The sequence below is a fragment of the Phascolarctos cinereus genome, unplaced genomic scaffold (assembly GCF_003287225.1).
Source record: "Phascolarctos cinereus isolate Bilbo 61053 unplaced genomic scaffold, phaCin_HiC Scaffold_9;HRSCAF=440, whole genome shotgun sequence".
NCBI classification, from domain to species: Eukaryota; Metazoa; Chordata; class Mammalia; order Diprotodontia; family Phascolarctidae; genus Phascolarctos; species Phascolarctos cinereus.
Genome location: NW_027556402.1, coordinates 251,766,567 through 251,786,732, shown reverse-complemented (window position 1 = coordinate 251,786,732; position 20,166 = coordinate 251,766,567). Strand labels below are relative to the sequence as shown.

Sequence of the window (20,166 nt, the reverse complement as noted above, 5' to 3'; positions counted from 1 at the left end):
AATGACCTCCAGTCAATTTGCATCACTGAATTCCTTGGCTATTTAGTGATTTGGGATATTGACCATGGGCGTGGGACTATTATTATGTCAATTATTTGTGACCTTGCTTTTGCAGTTTTCTGTCTCTGAGTACCAGGTGATGAAGAGTCCTCGACATATAGAAAGAACTTACAGTCCTACATATAGAAAAGAAGGGGACCTAGTCATAGGCGGCTTCTTCTCCTTGTTTCTGAAGATAGAGGAAAAAACTAACAAGCAAATGTTCAAAGTTTCTTCCAAGTGGAGTGGTGTGGAAGCAAAGTAAGTGTGTGTGTGTGTGTGTGTGTGTGTGTGTGTTGTTTCTTTTTTTTCTGATTAATGAAATAGTAATCCATATTTCTGACTGAGTGGTTTGTTGGTAGCATTGTGTTTTATTTAGCCTCACAATTTTGGTTAAAGCAAAGACCTGGGTTTGAAAATTTCTAGAAACCTGGTAGACAGAAAGCTGATAAATTAAAGGTTTCATTAACGTGTAGCACAGGGAGTAGAGGGGGAAAAAAAGACCATATAAACACAACCGATATGGCATTATAAACAGAGATTCATCCCCACAGATAAAAAAAAAATAAACACAAACTGACCCAGTACAAGGATAAAGGAGACACATCAGGGAGGAAATATATTCAAAGTGAGGTTCAGGTGTCAAAACTATATTCCCTACGATGGGGCTTGGTTGAGAACTGGTTATTGGTGCCACATATGGCAGGAAATATTACTATTGGACCCATATGTGAGGAAGAAGTTCTCAAGGTCACTTATGAATGCTACACTTAGGTGAAATTTGCGTGGAGCGAGTTTCTGCATCTTTATAACACAAACTAGGGAAAGCATCTAGTGTTAAATATTTCGGTCATCAGAAAAGAGTACAAATTCACAATACTCCAGACATTTCTGGGTTTCATCCAATCCGAAACTTCAAGCCCCATTTGCCTGACAGAGTTACCAGGGGAAAAGACTATCTGTCTTTGCTTACAAACTTTGATGGACTTTAGGAGTTCTTGATCTAAGTGACTCCATATTGGAGTTCTATCACTATAAGCATAACATTAAAATATACCTAAAACACAAGTTTACAATGACCACAAGTGCCATGTCTATCAGAACACTGACAAGGTTCAATAATTGCACTGAGTTTTCAATCCTTTTTTTTTTTCCTTCTAGGAACTATAAACCATGGGTAAATTTCCCTCAAATGAAAAAGCAGGACACAGTTTGCAGAAAATGATCTAGGGATTAACAAATAAAAAACAAGTCTAGCAACAAGAAGTGTTTTTAATTTACTATCACTGTAATGCAGACTATATTTGAGGTGATGATTTATGCAAATAATTCCTCCTCTGAGTAATGAGACTGCTCCTTTTGACAATTTAGAGACTGGGATTAAATATAATCCTTTCCATCTTCATTATTATCCCCAATCCTTTTACTTTGCTTTCTTTCCTTCCCTTTCCTTTCTTAACCCTCTGATAGTTGTGAAATTCTAGGAGGGGACATAGTGATTGGGCCTGGTTTGGGAATTGCCTTTAGGAGGTCATTACAATGAGGTCAGTTAACATGGCATTGAGCTGTCTTCTAAGATATCTCCTACCTGAGGTGTGTAAAATGCATAATATGTCTAATTCTTTCTATATTTCTTAGGTACCCAGCAGGTGAAGTTTTTCTAAGACCTGGGCATGGGGAATCTATGATGACTGTTTCCCTCACTCTTATTTAATTATTTTCCATTTTCCATGGCAGAATATTACAGGTCCTAGTAGTCTTCCCTCACAGTTCTCCTTCTCAGTCCTTCTTCTAATTATCTTTGGTTATTTTCTTCATTTTTGCCAGAATTTCTTCATCTTGTCTTTGTTCTGATCATACATCTACTCTGGGGATGCAGAAAGTACTGCAACAATTACATGAATGAAGCATATCATAAAAGTTCTAATTATTAGGGTTTTCCTTTTTTAAAAGTCAAAAAAAATTGTTATAGATCAATTTTCTGTGTACGTTGGGAAAAACCCGAGTCATTTCAAATGAGGTGATTTAAGTATCATGTTTTCCAAGACCTTGGTGAAAGGCAAGAGAGCAGTTTATCCAATTTGCAGATGTCACAGGGCTAGGAAGGTTTGATAAAACATGGCATGAGAAGCTCAGGCTGTGACACAATCTTGGAAAGCCGAAGGATGGCACTGAATTAAGTAAAGAGAAATTTAACAGTGAGAAACGCACTCTTCATTCTGCCTTCAAAATCAGCAACATAAGAACACCAGGACTGAGGTGTGGTTATGATCAGAAGAATGATTTGAGGCCTGTAGTGAAGTATTAAGTGATCTAAAGAGAGGAATGGTCTTCTATTATAAAGAATGTGATGGTCTCTCAGTACAAGACTCCAGTTAGACAACATTTGGTTTATTATGTTACTTTCAGGGCACAACATTGTAAAAAAGATTGCAAAAAATTGGAGAAGAAGTAGAAAAGGACGTGAAGTATGGCAAAGAGCCTTAAGGCACATATCACCTGAAAATCATTTAGAATAAATCAGAGTGGTTTAAAAAAGAAAAGGAAATACGATAACTGTTACCATGGACAAAAGCCAATTGGTTTGGAAGATTCTTTTTTTATACTTGGCTTAGTTCTCCAGGTCATAACTAAGAGAGATGGTTAAACAAATTTAGGGTATATAGAAAGAAACAATTCCTAATAATTCAAGTTATACAAATCTGGAATGGCTCACCCTTCAATATTGGGGGGGGGGTTCCTCAATGGAGGTTTTACATAAAAAGGGAGAAGACCCCAGATCATATATTTGGTACAGATAACTTTTGTGGGGCATATGATTTGGGTCTTCACAGAGCTGCCAGAACAACATTTGAAAACACTGGGATGTGTGCCCATATCACTGCTCTGCACTAGGTCCAAAGAAGATCATTAGGTATTCTTTGTCTGCAGGAGAAAATAAGAGCTCGTTTGTTGAGTTCCAGTAGGCTTTCAGTTTCTGACCCAGGCCTCATCTCCTTGTGTAGACTTATTGCACACCATTCCACTTCAATTAATCCACATTGAATCCAACCTGATTTACTTGCTGCACCTCATATGTGAAATCACACAGCTTTTTATGATGTCTTTGCTTATGAAATTACCCATGTTTGGATGATAATTTCACATGTACTTGGACATTCAATTCTTTTGCTTCATTTAAAGTTGATCTTGAGTTCCACTTGCTATAAGAAACCTAACCTGAGCTTTCCAGTTACTGTAACAAAATCCCACCAATTTCATTGTATTTATTTTTATATACATATTTTATATTTTTTGTGTATATGTCTGTGTGGTTTCTTGTCTATCAGATGTAAGGTAGAAATACACAGGCTGTTTAAATTTTTAAGTTTTAATGCCTAGCACTTAGAACAATCATTAGCACATAAAAAGTTACATGTATATATATATACATTCTCACACATATATATGTAAATATATGTATTTGTATGTGGATGAATCCCAATTCCAGATTACTCTCAGTAACTACTTCTTTAAATACTACTCAAGTACTATTAAAGATGTAAGAAAGTCATAAAGCATTGTAGATCAGATCCATTACAACTTTATATTACATCATCTCAATTGGGCTCTCACTACTGCAAGGTAATCCATGTACTGCTTCCCAAGTGACTGCTTATTCTACTTTCCACAGCAGCTATTCAAAATTTTTATTTGCATTTGCAAACTTCCAATATCACCTCATTATCCACATTCTCAGGTGAGGACATTGCCTTAAAATATATTGACGAAACAGAAGCTATTAGTCCCCTCTCTTTTCTTTATCATTTTCTTTGTCCATTATCTCATCATTTACTTTAGTTTCTGATTAAAATGTGTATCCAATTATTTGCACTCATAATTTCTACCAACCTCCAATCTTTTATACTTGTGCCCCCTTTCTCCTCACTCAATGACTTCCCAACAAGAATTGGTCATCTCTTCTGTGGAGCATTGAAATGGCCCACTACTGTCTGGCTTGCCTCACATCTCTTCTGACATTTGGTAATCCACACCGATGTCCATGGTACAGCCCTTGGTATGACACATCCTCTTTTGTTAAATTTGAATCATTTTTGGTATCTCTAAGAACAAATGTACACTTCACAAACGATTAAGATCTTCATACCTTGGTCCCCACCTAAATATCTATAGTTATTAGACTTCATCAGCTTTCATGACCTTTTTAAAATAGCCAAAGTGATAACACTATTTTTCATATTCCATACTACATGTCTCATTTCCATGCTTTTGTGAATGCTCTCCCCATTCTAGGAATGCAATCTTTCCTCACCTCCGTGTCTCACAATTCCTATTTTCATTTAAATTTCAACTCATTTAAGATGAAGTCTTTTCTGTTTCCAGTAAGCTATTAGGGACTTCCTCCAAATCACATTTTGTCACCTTTGTCTATAATTTAACATACTGATTACTATGTGGACATGTCTTCTCTGCTGGCAAGAATGCTTATTTTTTGTTTGAGGACAGTTTTTTTTTTCACTTTTGTCTCTACATCCCCATAACTTGCAAATGCCTGAACCCTAGTAGGGACCTCATAAATGCTTATAAGGTGATTGAAATCAGTTGTTAATCATTTCATTCTCTGGTTTATGCCTTTCAGTTTATCATATTGTGAATTTGAGATCATTTATGTAACTTCTTTTTTTCATTCTCTTTCTCCTGTCTACAGCCTTTGAAACTGCTGACTGCTCTCACCTCCCTCTAGGTTTTAGAGACCAGGTTTCCCCTATTCTTCTTTTACTTTTCTTGCTGCTCCTTCTCTGTTTCCTTCGATGGATCCTCTTCACGTCACACTGACTAACTCTAGGTGTCCCTAAGGAATCTGTCTTTGCTGCTTAGCATGGTACTTTGCACACAGCAGATACTTACTAACTGTTGATTGATTCATTCCCTGGTTCTCAGGTATCCAGCTTCCAAGACAGAAGCAGTTTCCTTAGTCAGGGTGAATAAATTTTCTCTGAAATTCTAAATTTTTGTATTCTTCCTGCTTAACTCAGGTAGTTATTTCAGCAAGACGGAAATGAGTACTTCACCTAGAATCCTTCAATATTACCCTTCACATTTGCATAAAAATCCTACTTTTGAAATACATGTATTCCATTTTCATTCCAATATATAAACTTGAAAATCAATACAATGCTTCTAGAAACTATGCCATCAGGATATTTGTCTATTCCTAGGTAATATGTTTTCATGGCCAAGGGGAGCATTAAAAATATCTCAAATTGCAAGTTCAGAATCAGAGGCTTTTTTCCTATGTTTGCACAAGATAGAAATTCAGACTTCTTGGTATGTTCAGTTGCATTTCAAGATTAGACATATTCTAATGTCTAAAGTATATCATTGCGTGTGTGTGTGTGTGTGTGTGTGTGTGTGTGTGTGTGTGTTTTGAAAGGATGTTAGGAGATGTTTAGTCTAAGTTACTCATTTTACAGATGTCGAAATTGACGCTTATAGGCCTTTTTTCTCAGGGCCTTACTGTTAGTAAGTGTTATGGACAAGATTTTAGACAAGAATTCCTGACTCCATATCCAACCCTCCATCTACTCTGACACTTTGCTGTTTCTGTGCATGTAGAGTTCTGTCTGGTTCTTCACATTTTTCCTCTCATGTTAGGTCAATGCTCAAACATTACCAACATTTGCTGGCTTTCCAATTTGCTGTGGATGAGATCAACAAGAACCCCCATTTGCTACCCAACATAACACTGGGATACCAGTTGGTCAGTAACTTCCAGAACAACAAGCTAGCTGTGGAGAGCTCCTTGATATGGCTGTCAGGGAGGGGTCCAACCATCCCTAACTACAGCTGTGACAGGCAGTCAAATTCAGTGGCAGTCATTGGAGGGATGTCATCTACACTGTCCATGTCTGTGGCCACCATTCTCAAACTTTATAAAGTTCCACAGGTAAGGGAGCCCAATATTGTCACTCATTTTCATGCAATGCATTCTTTGTATTTAAAACAGCAAATCCTTTATAATCTGTTCTGGTACAGGGTTGGTGAGTCAATAAAACCAAAATATCAACAAGTTAGGCACTGTTCTGACAATAGCAGGTACAAATAAGGAGGAAACATTCCTTTCCCCCAGGGAACTTACTCTGTCCTCTAGATGAGGTGGTGCTATGTTGGTTTAACTCTGATGATTTTGAACCAGGTAAAAATCTGCCAAATTAAAAGTAACTATATGAGGGCAGCTAGGTGGCCCAATGGACAGAGCACCAGCTCTGGACTCAGGAGCACCAGAGTTCAAATCTGGCCTCAGACACAAAACACTCACTGGCTGTGTCGTGCTGGGTAAGTCGCTTAACCACGTTGCCAAGCAAAAAGAAAAAGTCACTACACTCCTAGTTCATTTATTTTTTATAGTTGAATAGCACTTTGAAGACTTTAGATGGAAGAAAGATTTCTCTTTTCCTCACTTCAGAAAATTCCCAGGGAAAGTGCTCATTTCTTTTTCACTTTAAAGTTGATTTGTATATGTTCCCTAAAAGGATGAATCTCTAGTACTTTTCTTCAGCAGTCTGTGCTAAGAAGCAGCTTTCAATTCTGTGTTTACAGTGATCTTCCAATTTCAGCTAAGAATTGGTCTCTTTCCTGAATCCGGGCCTGATTTTCCAAGTGTATGATGTATCCCTTCAGAACACAAATAGTTTATATATTCAATTCAAGTTATTTCTAAGAAATAACTTTTTATGAAATGCCTAATGTGTGTTTTCTAACTGCATACTCTCAGAATACTATGATGAACCAGATACAGTCTCCGTGTGATCCAACTTAGGAGGCCACAGGACAATGTCAGAGAAATCAGAGTAGGTTAAAGGCAAAGTCAAGATCTCAGTTTCCTGTGTAGCAATCAATCCTTCCCTGAGCAGAGAGGATAAATAAATGCATCACAGAAGTAGAAAATTGTGTATTTCATCAAATTGCTTATAGCAAATTTATTGATATTTCTATGCCAAAAGTAACTTATGCTATCACTGTTTTTCTTCCTTATCCTTTAGAATTCTCACAATTTGGAAATTTTCAAAGATCACAGTGATCCATATTTATAGCTTTCCCCCATAATATCCTACAAATATTAGCTAAAAAAGAACTTTTTTCAGGGAGCAACATGGATCCATCAAATTCCTTAGTAATTTACCGAAATGTCATCGAGTATGTTTCAATTCAAAACACATTTATGATGCAGTGATATTTGAGGTGCACTGTCCTAGAAGCATGGGTTTGAAATAAATTTATCTTGAAACACCTAAAATCAGCCTTATTCATTTTTAATTAATTTATTTTGATTTAACAACAATCACTTCCATATGCTTTGAATTTAAATTTTTTCTCCCCCTTCCTCCCCACCCCCATCCCCGAAAAGACACACAGTCACATATAGGATATACATATACATTCCTATTAAACATATTTTCAGATTAGTGATGTTGTAAGTAAAAAAAGAAAACAAAATTAGAACCAATAGGAGGAACCACCAAAAAGAGGAAACAAAACCCAACAGATAAGAAAAAAAATATCAAATACTATGCTTCCATCTGCATTCAAATTCCGTAGTTCTTTCTTTGAATGTGGATAGCATCTATCATGAGGCCTTTGGAGGTCTTAGATCCTTGTGTTGCTGGGAAGGGGTAAGTTTATCAATAGTAGTCATCACACAAAGTGGCTGTTATTGTATACAATATTCTCTTGGCTCTGCTCACTTCACTCAGCTTCAGTCCATACAAGTCTTTCCAGATTTTTTCTGCAGTCATCCTGCTCATCATTTCTTTTTTTTTTGGGGGGGGGGTTAAAAATTATTTATTTTCACTTTTCAACATTCACTTCCATAAGATTTTGAGTTCCAAATTTTCACCCCATCTCATCCCTCCCCCACCATGAGAGGGCATGCATTCTGAATATCCCTTTCACTAGTCTGCCCTCCCTTCCATCTCTACCCCCCTTCTGTTATCCCCTTCGCCTTCTGTTTTCCTGTACGGCAGGATAGATTCCTGTACCCCATTTCCTGTATTTCTTATTTTCCAGTTGCATATGAAAACTTTTTTTAAAATATGTGTTTTTAAAACTTTGGGTTCCACATTTTATACCTTCCTCCCTCCCTCCCTCCCAACCAACCCTCATTGAAAAGGAAAGCAACTCAATATAGGTTATATATATGCAGTTATGCAAAACACTTCCATAGTAGTCAGGTTGTGAAAAACTAACACTATTTCCCTTAACCCTATCTCACTGCCCCCCATTTATTCTATTCTTTCTTTTGATCCTGTCCCTCCTCAGCAGTGTTTGCTTCTGATTACCCCCTTTCCCAATCTGCCCTCCTCTCTATTGTTCCCCTACTCTCTTGTCCCCTTCTCCCCTTATTTTCCTGTAGGGTAAGACTCCTTTCCATACCCAATTGAATGTGTATGTTATTCCCTCCTTAAGCCAAATCCTATAGGAATAAGATTCACTCATTCCCTCTCACCTTCCCCCATTTCCCCTCCACTGTAAAAGCCTTTTCTTTTCGGTTTTTTTGTGAGATAATTTACCCTGTTCTACTTCTCCCTTTCTCCTTCTCCTAGTATAATCCTCTCTCACCCCTTATTTTTATTCTGCAGATATGATCCCTTCATCTTCAACTCACCCTGTGCCATCTATCTATCTATCTATCTATCTATCTATCTATCTATCTATCTATCTATATGTGTATGTGTGTGTGTGTATGTACACACACACACACACACACACACACATATACACAACATATAATTTTTTTCCCCTCCAACTACCCTAATACTGACAAAGGTGTCAACATGAGTTATAAATATCATCTTTCCATGGAGGAATGTAAACAGTTCAACTCTAATAAGTCTCTTATGATTTCTCTTTCCTGTTTACCTCTTCATGTTCCACTTGAGTCTTGTATTTGAAAGTTAAATTTTCTGTTTGGTTCTATCCTTTTCATCAAGAATGCTTGAAAGTCCTCTGTTTAACTGAATGACCATTTTTTCCCCTGAAGGATTATACTCAGTTTTGCTGGGTAAGTGATTCTTGGTTGCACTCCTATCTCTTTTGCCCTCTGGCATATTATGTTCCATGCCCTGCGGTCCCTTAATGTAGAAGCTGGTAAATCTTGTGTTATCCTAATTGTGTTTCCACAATGCTTGAATTGTTTCTTACTGGCTGTTTGTAATATTTTCTCCTTGATCTGGGAACTCTGGAATTTGGCTACAATGTTCCTAGGAGTTTTCTTTAGGGATCTCTTTCAGGAGGTGATTGGTGGATTCCTTGAATTTCTATTTTGCCTCTGGTTCTAAAATATCAGGGCAGTTTTCTTTGATATTTCTTGAAACATGATGTCTGGACTCTTTTTTTGATAATGGCTTTCAGATAGTACAATAATTTTTAAATTCTCTCTCCTGGATCTATTTTCCAGGTCAGTTGCTTTTCCAATGAGATATTTCACATTGTTTTCTAATTTTTCATTCATTTGGATTTGTTTTACAGTGTCCTGATTTCTCATAAAATCTCTAGCTTCCAATTGCTCTATTCTAATTTTTAAGGGAGTATTTTCTTCAACAAGCTTTTGGACTTCCTTTTCCATTTGGCCAATTTTGCTTTTTAGGGCATTCTTCTCCTCATTGGCTTTTTGGACCTCTTTTGCCATTTGGGTTAGGCTATTTTTAAGGTGTTTTTTTCTTCAGTATTTTTTTGGGTCTCCTTTAACATCACTCTCAGTTTTTCCTCTACTTCTCTTACTTGCTTCTCAAAATCCTTTTTGAGCTCTTCCATGGCCTGGGACCAATTCAAATTTTTCTTGGAGGCTTTGGATGTAGGAGCTTTGGCTTTGTTATCTTCTACTGATTGTTTATTTTGATCTTCTTTGTCAGCAAAGTAAGATAATATAGTCTGACTCTTTTTGTGCTGCTTACCGATGATCATGGCCAATTACTTGAGTTATAAACTTTTTGTTAAGTTAGGAATCTGTCTCCAGTGTGGAAAATGTACTGTCCCCACCTTCAGGGGTTTTGTGCAGCTGTTTTCAGAGATACTTCTAGGGACCTATAAATTTTCAGTTCTTCCAAGGTGCTGTTATCAAGGGTGAGGTGTTCACTATTTTCCTAGCCTGTTCTCTGGTCTGTGAGTGACCACAAGCACTCTTTTCTCCCTTGGAACTGTGAGGAATATTTCCTCTTTACAGCCACTACAAGCTCCACCAGGCCAGTGCTTCTCCTTGCCCCAGGGCCACCACCCAGAATTGTGACCCAGATTCAAGCGTGGGGAAAGCAAGAGAATCCTGCACCAGCAGAGAGATCCCTGCAATCCCCCTCTGATCAGCCACTTGATTCCCCCTCTGTCTGTGGGCCAGAAGCTCAGTAGGCAGCCACAGCCCCGGTGACACAATAGGGAATGGAGCTGAGAACACATGCTCCTCTCTCACCACCACAGAAACAGACTTTTTTGGCTGACCTTTTAATTGTCCTTGGCGTTTGTGAGTTGAGAAGTCTGGAAACTGCCACAGCTGCCGGCGATTCAGTCCTGAGGTCTGCTCCAAGTTCAATGTGGCCTGAGCACCCATGCCAAACTGCACTCTTCTACCAGCACGGCACAATATACCTTTCTGATCAACCATCCAGGTTGTCTTGGGCTGGAAATTTGTTTCAGTCTGTCTTTTTGCTTTAGAATTTCTTTAGAGCCATTATTTATAGGTATTTGGGGGGGGGATTGGGGGAGAGCTCAAGCAAGTCACTGCTTTCATTCCACCATTTTGGCTCTGCCCCCAAGTGAAAGTCTTTCCAGATTTTTCTGAAGCCATCCTTCTCATCTTTTCTTATAGCACAATAGCATTCCATTACATTCATATAGCACAACTTGCTCAGCCATTCCCCAATTTATGGTCATCCTCTCAATTTCCAATTCTTTGCCACCACAAAAAGAGCAGCTATGAATCTTTTTGTACATGTGGGTCCTTTTCCCATTTGTATTGTCTCTTTGGTATATAGCCGTAGAAGTGCTATTGCTGGGTCAAAGGGTATGCACATTTTTGTAGCCCTTTGGGCATAGTTCCAAATTGCTCTCCAAAATGGTTGGTTCATTTCACAACTCCACCAACAATGCATTAGTGTTCCAATTTTCCCACATCTTCTCCACCACTTATCATTTTCCTGTTTTGTTATGTTGGCCAATCTGATAGATGTTATGTGGTACCTCAGAGTGGTTTTCATTTGCATTTCTCTAATCAATAGTGATTTAGAGCATTTTTAGATGACTATAGATGGCTTTAATTTCTTCATCTGAGAACTGTTCATATCATTTGATCATTTATCTATTGGGGAATGACTTGTATTCTTATAAATCACACTTAAATTTCTATATATTTTAGAAATGAGGCCCTTATCAGAGAGACTGGTTGCAAAAATTCTTTCCCAATTTTCTACCTTCCTTCTAATCTAAGTTGCATTGGCTTTGTTTGCACAAAAAATTTTCACTGAATATAATCAAAGATATCCATTTCGCTTCTCATAATGTTCTCTATCTCGTGTTTGGACATAAATTCTTCTGTTCTCCATAGATCTGATAGGCAAACTCTTCCTTGCTCTCCCAGTTTGTTTATATTATCAGCCTTTATATCTAAATCATGAACTCATTTTGACTTTATTTTCGTATATGGTGTGATATTTTGTTCTATGCCTAGTTTCTGCCATACTCTTTTCCAGTTTTCCCAGCAGTTTTGTTTTTTTCAAAGAGTGTGTTCTTATCCCAGAAGCTGGGGTCTTTGGTTTTATGAAATAATTGATTACTATAATCATCGACTACTGTGTCTTGCATATTTAACCTATTCCACTGATCTACCACTCTACTTCTTAGCCAGTACCAAGAGTTTTGATGATTGCTGCTTTATAATACAATTTAAGATCTGGAATGGCTAGGTCACCTTCTCCTGCATTTCTTTTCATTAGTTCCCTTGATATTCCAGACTTTTTGTTATTCCCAATGAATCTTGTTACCATTTTTTCTAACTCTATAAAATAATTTTTGGTAGTTTGATTGGTATGGTACTGAATAATTAAACTAGCTTAGGTAGAATTGTCATTTTTATTCTATTAGCTTGGCCTACCCATCAGCAACTGATGTTTTTCCAATTATTTAGATCTGACTTTATTTGTGTGAAAAGTGTTTTGTGATTGTGTTCATATAGTTCCTGGGTTTGTTTCAGGAGCTAGACTCCTAAATATTTTATAATGTCTACAATAAGTTTAAATGGAATGTCTCTTTCTATTTCTTGATGTTGGGCTTTGTTGGTAATATATAGAAATGCTGATGATTTATGTGGGTTTATTTTATTGCTTACAACTTTCCTAAAGTTGTTTATTGTTTCAAGTAGTTTTTTACTTGATTCTCTAGGATTCTCAAAGTATATCATCATGTCATCTGCAAAGAGGGATAGCTTTGTTTCTTCTTTGCCTATTCTAATACCTTCATTTTCTTTTTCTTCTCTTATTGCTAAAGCTAAGGTTTCCAGTACAATATTGAAGGCCTGAGACAGGGAAATATTGGTCCTTGGTCTGAGTCATCCTGAAAAGTTCTGAATCATCAAGGCAGCAGGCAGAGAAAGTCTGCTCATGCTTAATCGAACTGGTCTGATTGGCCATTCCCCTTCACCTTCCATTAAATTCAGACATGGAATTGAAATACTTTTGTTCTGAAAGGAGTTCCAGGAGCTTACCCTATACTTAATTCTCAATTTTTTGTATATTTAAACATACTGTACTTCTTTCTTTTATTCTTTTTTCTTAGCATTTGTGAATAAGTATCTAGATGTAGAATAGAATTGTTTTTGAACTTTTAAGTACTGAAAGGTTAAAATTTTCATTCTTGGTCTCTTTATCACCTAGAGTTGATAGAAGAGACAATAGTAGAAGCAATGCCACAACTTGGACCCAATGGAGTAGTAGATTGGACTATTAACAAGAGACCTATTACAAACTGTCAACCAACCAAGAGAGTAATCACTCAAAAAATGTTTTGTATGCAAAAACATTCTTTCTCATCATTCCTTCAAAAGTTTCCTTTTCACCACAAAGTGTCCTTGGTATCCCAGAACTTTCCACAATCCTTAGAGTCCTTTTGGCTGTGGGCAAGTTCCTGCCATACTCCCATTTTTAGAAAGGTATTCAGGTAAACCTTGCTTTATTGTATCACTTCTGCTTCTGAATCACTCGATTTCCTCATTATGCCCAACACCCAAGAGGACTTTCTCCTTTCTCTTCTCCTTGTTTTTCTGTGCTTTCATACATTAAGCTACTTAAAGGCATTTACTCCATTCTTTGTGGTTCTGTCTCAAGCTCTTGGCACCGTGCAAGGCACAAAGTGAACAGTTTAGCAAACATACACACACACACACACATATACAATATTATACACACACACACACACACACACACATACACACACACACATATATATATATTAACCTTTTAGCAGGTTTAGAGGTTGACTTCTTTTTTTTTTTTTGAACCAGAAATTGTCATTCTTCATGTGGGTTCCTTTCTTATGCTCTCATGCAGTAAGATGGCAAAGTGCTACACAAAAATATGTTCCAGTTGTCTTTATGTAATGTAAGATTGCGGGAAGAGGGCTGTTCGTATACTGTCTGCCTTCTAACAACCCAACAATTGGAACTATGGAAACAGGGTGATTTATTCACTCTTCTAAAGGAAGGGCTAAAGAGACAAAACTGATTCTGCATACAAAAGGCTTCTCATAGTGTCACACTGGCTCATTTGGGCTGGCTCATTGCAGAAGTTGATATTCTGATTCGTGGGTCAATTTTCTGCTTATTGGGATCATGATGTTTGCTGCCCTAGTGCTCTTAGGCTATATTAGAATCAGCTACAGTGACTCTGGATATTGGTGTCCTTTCAAAGAATGTGTTCTCAAGGGACCTCTAAGAATCCTTCTAATTATTTGAACCTCACCATGTTGGAAACTGTTCAGTTCTATCTTTAGATCATTATTCATCTAAGATCAGAATAAATTCAGGTAGCCTATGCTCAGTGACACATGACAATGTATGGGGTGAGGCAGGGGAGAACAGCCAGTTTTTCTTCATTATGCCTTTGGTCTCTCCACACTTCTTCCCTAAATCAGCATTTGGGAGGGGAAAAAAAAGCAAATGGCCAAATTAGGGATATTCTTCCATCTTCTAGTATCATCCCTATTTTAGGAGCCAATGAGTAATTATGGCCCAAATTTTCTTGTAAACTCATTATTTTGCATATGCTACATGGGCAGCAAAAGGTGAATGTGCAGTCTTCAAAGAGCAAATCCTCAGTCAGCAGTCCACCTCCTCTATTTTCAAATGGGCATGTGGGGAAATCAATTCTCTGAAGTCTTGATTTAATCTTTAAGAATGGTAACAGGAAGTCTCCCTTTCTGTTCTCCTGACTCTTATTTTTAAGCATTCATTTATAGCCAGAACATCAATATCAGTGTCATTGATGTTTTCATTGAGTGAATCATCTCAATTAAAAAAAAGTTCCTAAGAAACCAATGTCACATTTTACTGTGCCACATGATAAGAGTCACCCTGGGTCAAAAATAGTGATGTCTATCCACATTTCTTGCATTCTGCATAAACTCTTTTCTCCTGAGGCCATATTGGCCCATCTCTAGTCCTTTTTTCCCTCTCTACTCTCTCAGTAGTAAAAACCATTACTCAGTGTTGGTTATCCATTGGAACTTACATATTCCTCCACCAGGTATGTAGCAGATGCCATCTTTGTGGATGGAACTGTACCACAGATACTTCTACTGGCAAACCCACCATCACATCCTTGGCTCTCACTGTAGCTGCACAAACCTCCTCCATAATTATGTTGTCAACCTCTCCCATTTCCAGATCTGATGGGCTTTGATTTTTAGCCTCCTGGTTCCAGGATCTCTTCTATATTCATTCTATCTTCTTCTGTAACTACTCTCTTGCCAAGAGATTCTAGGAGTTACCATCCTGCTACTACACAGTCATGTCTCTGGTAAAAGGCTATCACCCACTTTTCTCTGTCCTCTATTTCAAGTTTCCTTATAAATGAAAGCTCTCACTCTGCTTTTCTCTGTCTTAGAATATTTTTCCTTTTCTCTTTGAACTCTTCCTGGTTTAGGTATCAACACAATGTTTATATAACAAATGGGGTTTGATAGTGCCCACTATTTGTCTATTTTTTTCCCCAAACAGTTTAGAAAGTATTGGAATTTTTTTTCTTGTTGTTTTTCAAAATAGTTAGAATTCTCTTATGAATCTATCTTGCTCGGTAATGTGTAATTAGGGAGTTCATTGATTACTTATTTGATATGCTTCATGATTAAGCATTCTGTTTTCTCTTTTTTAATCTGGGCAATTTATATTTTTGTAAAGACTCATCCACTTCTGTTAGATTGTTAGAGTTTTCCCATATATTTTGGGCAAATTAGCTTTCCATAATTGTTTTAATTTTATTTATTTGATTTTGAATTCACTTTTCATTTGTGAAACTGGTAATTTGGTTTTCTTCTCTCTTTTTAGAAAATAAAATTAACCAAAGGTTAATGTATTTTATTATTTCCCCCCCCATGAAACCAGTGATTTTTTTATTTATTAATTTAATGGTTTTCTTACTTTCAATTTTATTAATCTCTCCTTTGTTTTTCAGGATGTCTAATTTGGTGTTTAATTGGTTATTTTAATTTTTTTTCTGTTTTTATTGTTTGTTTCATGTCCAATTCATTGATTTGCTCTTTCTCTGTTATACTTATAAAAACATTTAGAGATTAAAAAAAATCCTCTATATACTGATTTATCTACATATTTCAAATTTTGGTTTGTTTTCTCACTGTTGACGTTCTTTTTAATGAAATTATTGATTGCTTTTGTGATTTTTTTCTTTAATCCACTTATTCTTCAGTACTAGCTAATTTAGTTTCCAATTAATTTTAATCTATGTTTACATGACCTTTTAACAAATGTAACTTTATTAAATTTTGATATGGAAAGGATTAATTTAGTATTTCTGCTTTTCTGAATTTGATTGTGAGTTTTTTATGCCCTAATACATGGATAGTTTTTGTGTAGGTGCCACGGAGAAACATGCATTTTCCTCTCCATTGACATATAGGTTTCCCCAGATATCTACCATATTTAACTTTTCGAAAATTCTATTTACCTCCTTAACTTCTTTCTTCTTTATTTTGTGGTTAGGTTTATCTACTTCTGAGAGTGGAAAGTTAATTTCCCTTGCTAGTATAGTTCTATTTTCTATATACTCCTTTAATTCATATAAGGTTTTCTTTAAAAATTTGCATCAGGGCAGCTAGGTGGCACAGTGGATAGAGCACCAGCCTTGGAGTCAGGAGGACCTGAGTTCAAATCCGGCCTCAGACACTTGATACTTCCTAGCTGTGTGACCTTGGGCAAGTTGCTTAACCCCATTGCCTAGCCAAAAAGAAAAAAACAAACCTAAAAACAAACAAAAAAAATTGTATCCTATACCACTGGATGTATTGTGTGTGTATGTATATATATATGTGTGTGTGTGTGTGTATGTATGTGTATATATATATATATATATATATATATATGTATATAATATATATACATATATACATATGTGTATGTACACACACATACACACACACATATAGGTATAAAAAATTGATTCTTAATTACCCAGGAATTGTCTATCAAAGTCAATCATCACATAATGTGGCTGTTATTATGTACAATATTCTCCTGGTTCTGTTCATCACTCGCTATCAGTTCATATAATTCTTTCCAGGTTTTTCTGTAGTTGGCCTGCTCATCGTTTCTTATACCACAATAGCATTCCATTACATTCACATACCACAACCTGTTCAACTATTCCCCAATTGATGGACATCCTCTCATTTGTTTTATTTTCTCCAATTTTTCCTTCTGTCTTGTTTTATTTTAAAAAAATGATTCTTCAAGGAACTCTTGTTCTTGAAATCAATTCGCTTTTTTTTCCTTTGAGGCCTTGCATCTAGCTGTTTTGACAATGTTGTTCTCTTCTGAGTTTGTGTTTAATTTTCACTGTCACCATAGTAACTTTCTATAGACAACTTCCTTTTTTTGTGTGTGCATTAATTTTCCAGCCTATTTTATTTCATTTCATTTTTACTTTTATGTTAAAGTTGGACTCTGCTTTTAGGATGGAGGTGTGGTGTTTGTCCCAAGCTTTTTGCTCTGGGGCTGCAGGACCTATCAGCTGGACTGTCCTAGGATTAGTGGCCTTGCTGCTGGCTTGTCTGGAACCACCTAGATTTGAGTATGCTCTCCTTTTACATTAGTGAGACAGAGCTTTCTTACTAACTTTCTGAATTGTCTTCAACTGGACAATTATTTGGCCCCATCCTTTTTTGTTTTGTTTTGTTTTTGTTTGTTTCTGCCACTCCTGAATTCATTTTGAGTCATTGATTTACAGTTGTTTTCAGGATTATTTTGGAGACTTTAGGCAAGTTCTTGCCTTACTCTGTCATCTTTGCTCTGTCTTGCAATATTTTAAAGGAACTTAAAATATTAACTATTACCAGGGTTTCTCTTTCATCTTGAATTTAAAATAATTTTTGCCTCTGAATTTACCATCATTTTTATTTGTGTAATCATTTGATTTCAAAGAGATACTACACCCAATTATGGTTGACTATGAGGAGAATATCAAGCACAACAGTGTACTCATTGGAAAAATACTCAGATGAAATGAGGTCGACCATGGCAATTTGAAATACGTATATACATCATCATCGGGGGAAGGTAGGAAATGTACATTTGACTTCTATTAAAACTGTTAAATGAATGAAGACCAAACAATTTTAAACACACTTTGGAAGTGAAACAGAACTTGGTATTTCATAGGCTGAGGACCACAGGAGCTGGCTCAGGAAAAAAAAAATGGAACAGGAATGGAGGTCACTGTAATCTCAAGAAACATTGACAATTACGTCACCAGTGATTCAAAACAGCACTGGACAGTGTGGAATGTAGGACGTCATATATGTGGCTAGAAAGTGACAACGTGGATTGCATTGCTGCCATGAGTTGCATTCCTTCATCCATGTATGAATCATGATTCAGTCATTGTATGGGAGATATTTGAAGCAAATACCCATATAGACTCTTGGCAGTTTCATCCCTAAAATACTGAATGACAAACATTTATATTGAGGATATACTGGGTTGAGCTTAGAATTGCCTTAATAATTGCTGCTGCAAATGAAGTAAGGGATATTTAGCCCTTGTTTTATGCAGAGGCTTTATGTGTCAATGGAGTGTCAACTGTAATGGGAGTGAATATAAGTGTGTTCAGAATAGTCATTTAAATAGTATGGAACAAAATATCTACAACTTTGATCACTTCTGCTACTTTGCAGAAGAATTATAGGAGGACAGATTTAAATGGTGAGTGCAATTCTTTGAAGAGCATGCTTCACTTCAACCAGTGGAGTAGTCAGTACAGTTATTGTGCTTTGGGATTTCTACCAGGCTAGGTGATGAGAAAGAGAAGGTGGGTTGGAATATCAATAAGGAGATAGATTGGTTCTTACAGCATGATGCTGACGTGGTATGTATTCAAAGACCAGGCCACAAAATCCAGCTTTGTGAATCATGGCCAATATTTTGTTCAGTTGATGGAAAAGTTGAAAAAAAAAACCCCTCAGTGCTTGTTTCCATTATCATGCAAGAAAACTATCAAAAGAAATTAATGATATTCTTATGTTTCCTATCAGGAAGTGACACAGTCATAGTAAGAAATTTTGTTGGTAATGAAACAGGGAAGTTGGGAGACTGATGGGAAACTACTCTGCACCTAGATATGGAGAGGCACGGCAACTTTTTGTTTACATTATAGGTGTTGAGACGGAAGGAGGTCTCCTAAATATAGTTTGTCACAACTTATCGTGAGTTGGTGATTTAATTTGGCTCCTGAATGAGCAGATTGACCATAGAAGACACCAGTATACTCTGAGGGGACAAAAAAGGTTTATGATCCAGAGAGGCAAAGAGTAGATCACTCGGATAAATGTTCACAAACATTCAATCCACATAAAGAAGGCCCTAGTTACTACATCCCAACAACCAACTAAAGTAAGGGAAGTTGGAGCGAACACGGTGAACTAGATAAGCAATCAGCGAGGCTCTCTCAGTTAGCTCCCTCTCTCAGCTCCCTGCAGTTAGCTATAAAATAACACTTCAAATCAAATTCTAGATTGTCAGACCCAACAAATCTTAGAGAAAACAATTTTCCAGCTGAAGGTAACTTAGGTGGTCTGTAAGAAAAGTCATTTTCACTAAAGCAGTCAGTGTGCTTTGCACACTGCTTAGGTGCCAGCAATAGATCTTTTAGGCAGCTGCATACTTGGCTTTAGCAACGTTGTGAGTTTTTAGCCCATGGATTGGTGGGGGATCGTTGTTGGACAACTGATTGGAAGAAGATTACAGGGTACCCTTTGTGGTGCTGGGTTCAGGGTTTTTCTTTTTTTTGCATTGCCCTTAACAGTTTCCAGTCTTAGTCCCAGTGGATATAAGAATTGCTGTTGCAGGGTAGCAGGGTTCTGGTCACAGTTCCAGCGTAGTCAATCATTTTGGAATATGATCCTTGTTGTCAATTTCAAGACACAGGGGAGCACTAGCAATTATAACCATAGGAAAGCATGGATCAGTTCAAAACCCCAGGGCTAAGAGCAGTGATGTCATTTCTGGCTAAAGGGGAACAAGAACTTCAATCTCCCTTTCTCAGAACTAGATAATTCTAATCATAAAATAAATAAGAAAGTAGTTGAACAGATGAATAGAAATTTACAAAAGTTAAATATGATCAAAGTTTGGGAAAAATTGAAGGTTAATAAAGGAGTATACCATTTCTCATACGTACATGGCAACATCACAAAAACTGAGTAAATCTTAGGGTATCACAACTACATACCTAAATGCTGAAAAACAAAAAAAAATATTGAATGCATCCTTTCCCTATCGCAATGAAGTAAAATTATGTACAATAAATGTCTGTAGGAAAATTGATTAAAATTAATTAGAAACACATAATTTGATCTGAA

The 20,166-nt window shown here is 36.8% G+C and overlaps 1 protein-coding gene across 1 annotated transcript in view; it reads left to right on the top strand.

Annotated features, from left to right (window-relative positions):
• Nucleotides 1-20,166, top strand: part of LOC110200738 (vomeronasal type-2 receptor 26-like) — a 107,196-nt gene that overhangs the window by 24,150 nt on the left and 62,880 nt on the right. Inside the window, 1 exon segment of the mRNA XM_078148883.1 lies at nucleotides 5,695-5,986. Within this exon segment, the coding sequence (XP_078005009.1) occupies nucleotides 5,695-5,986 (292 nt within the window).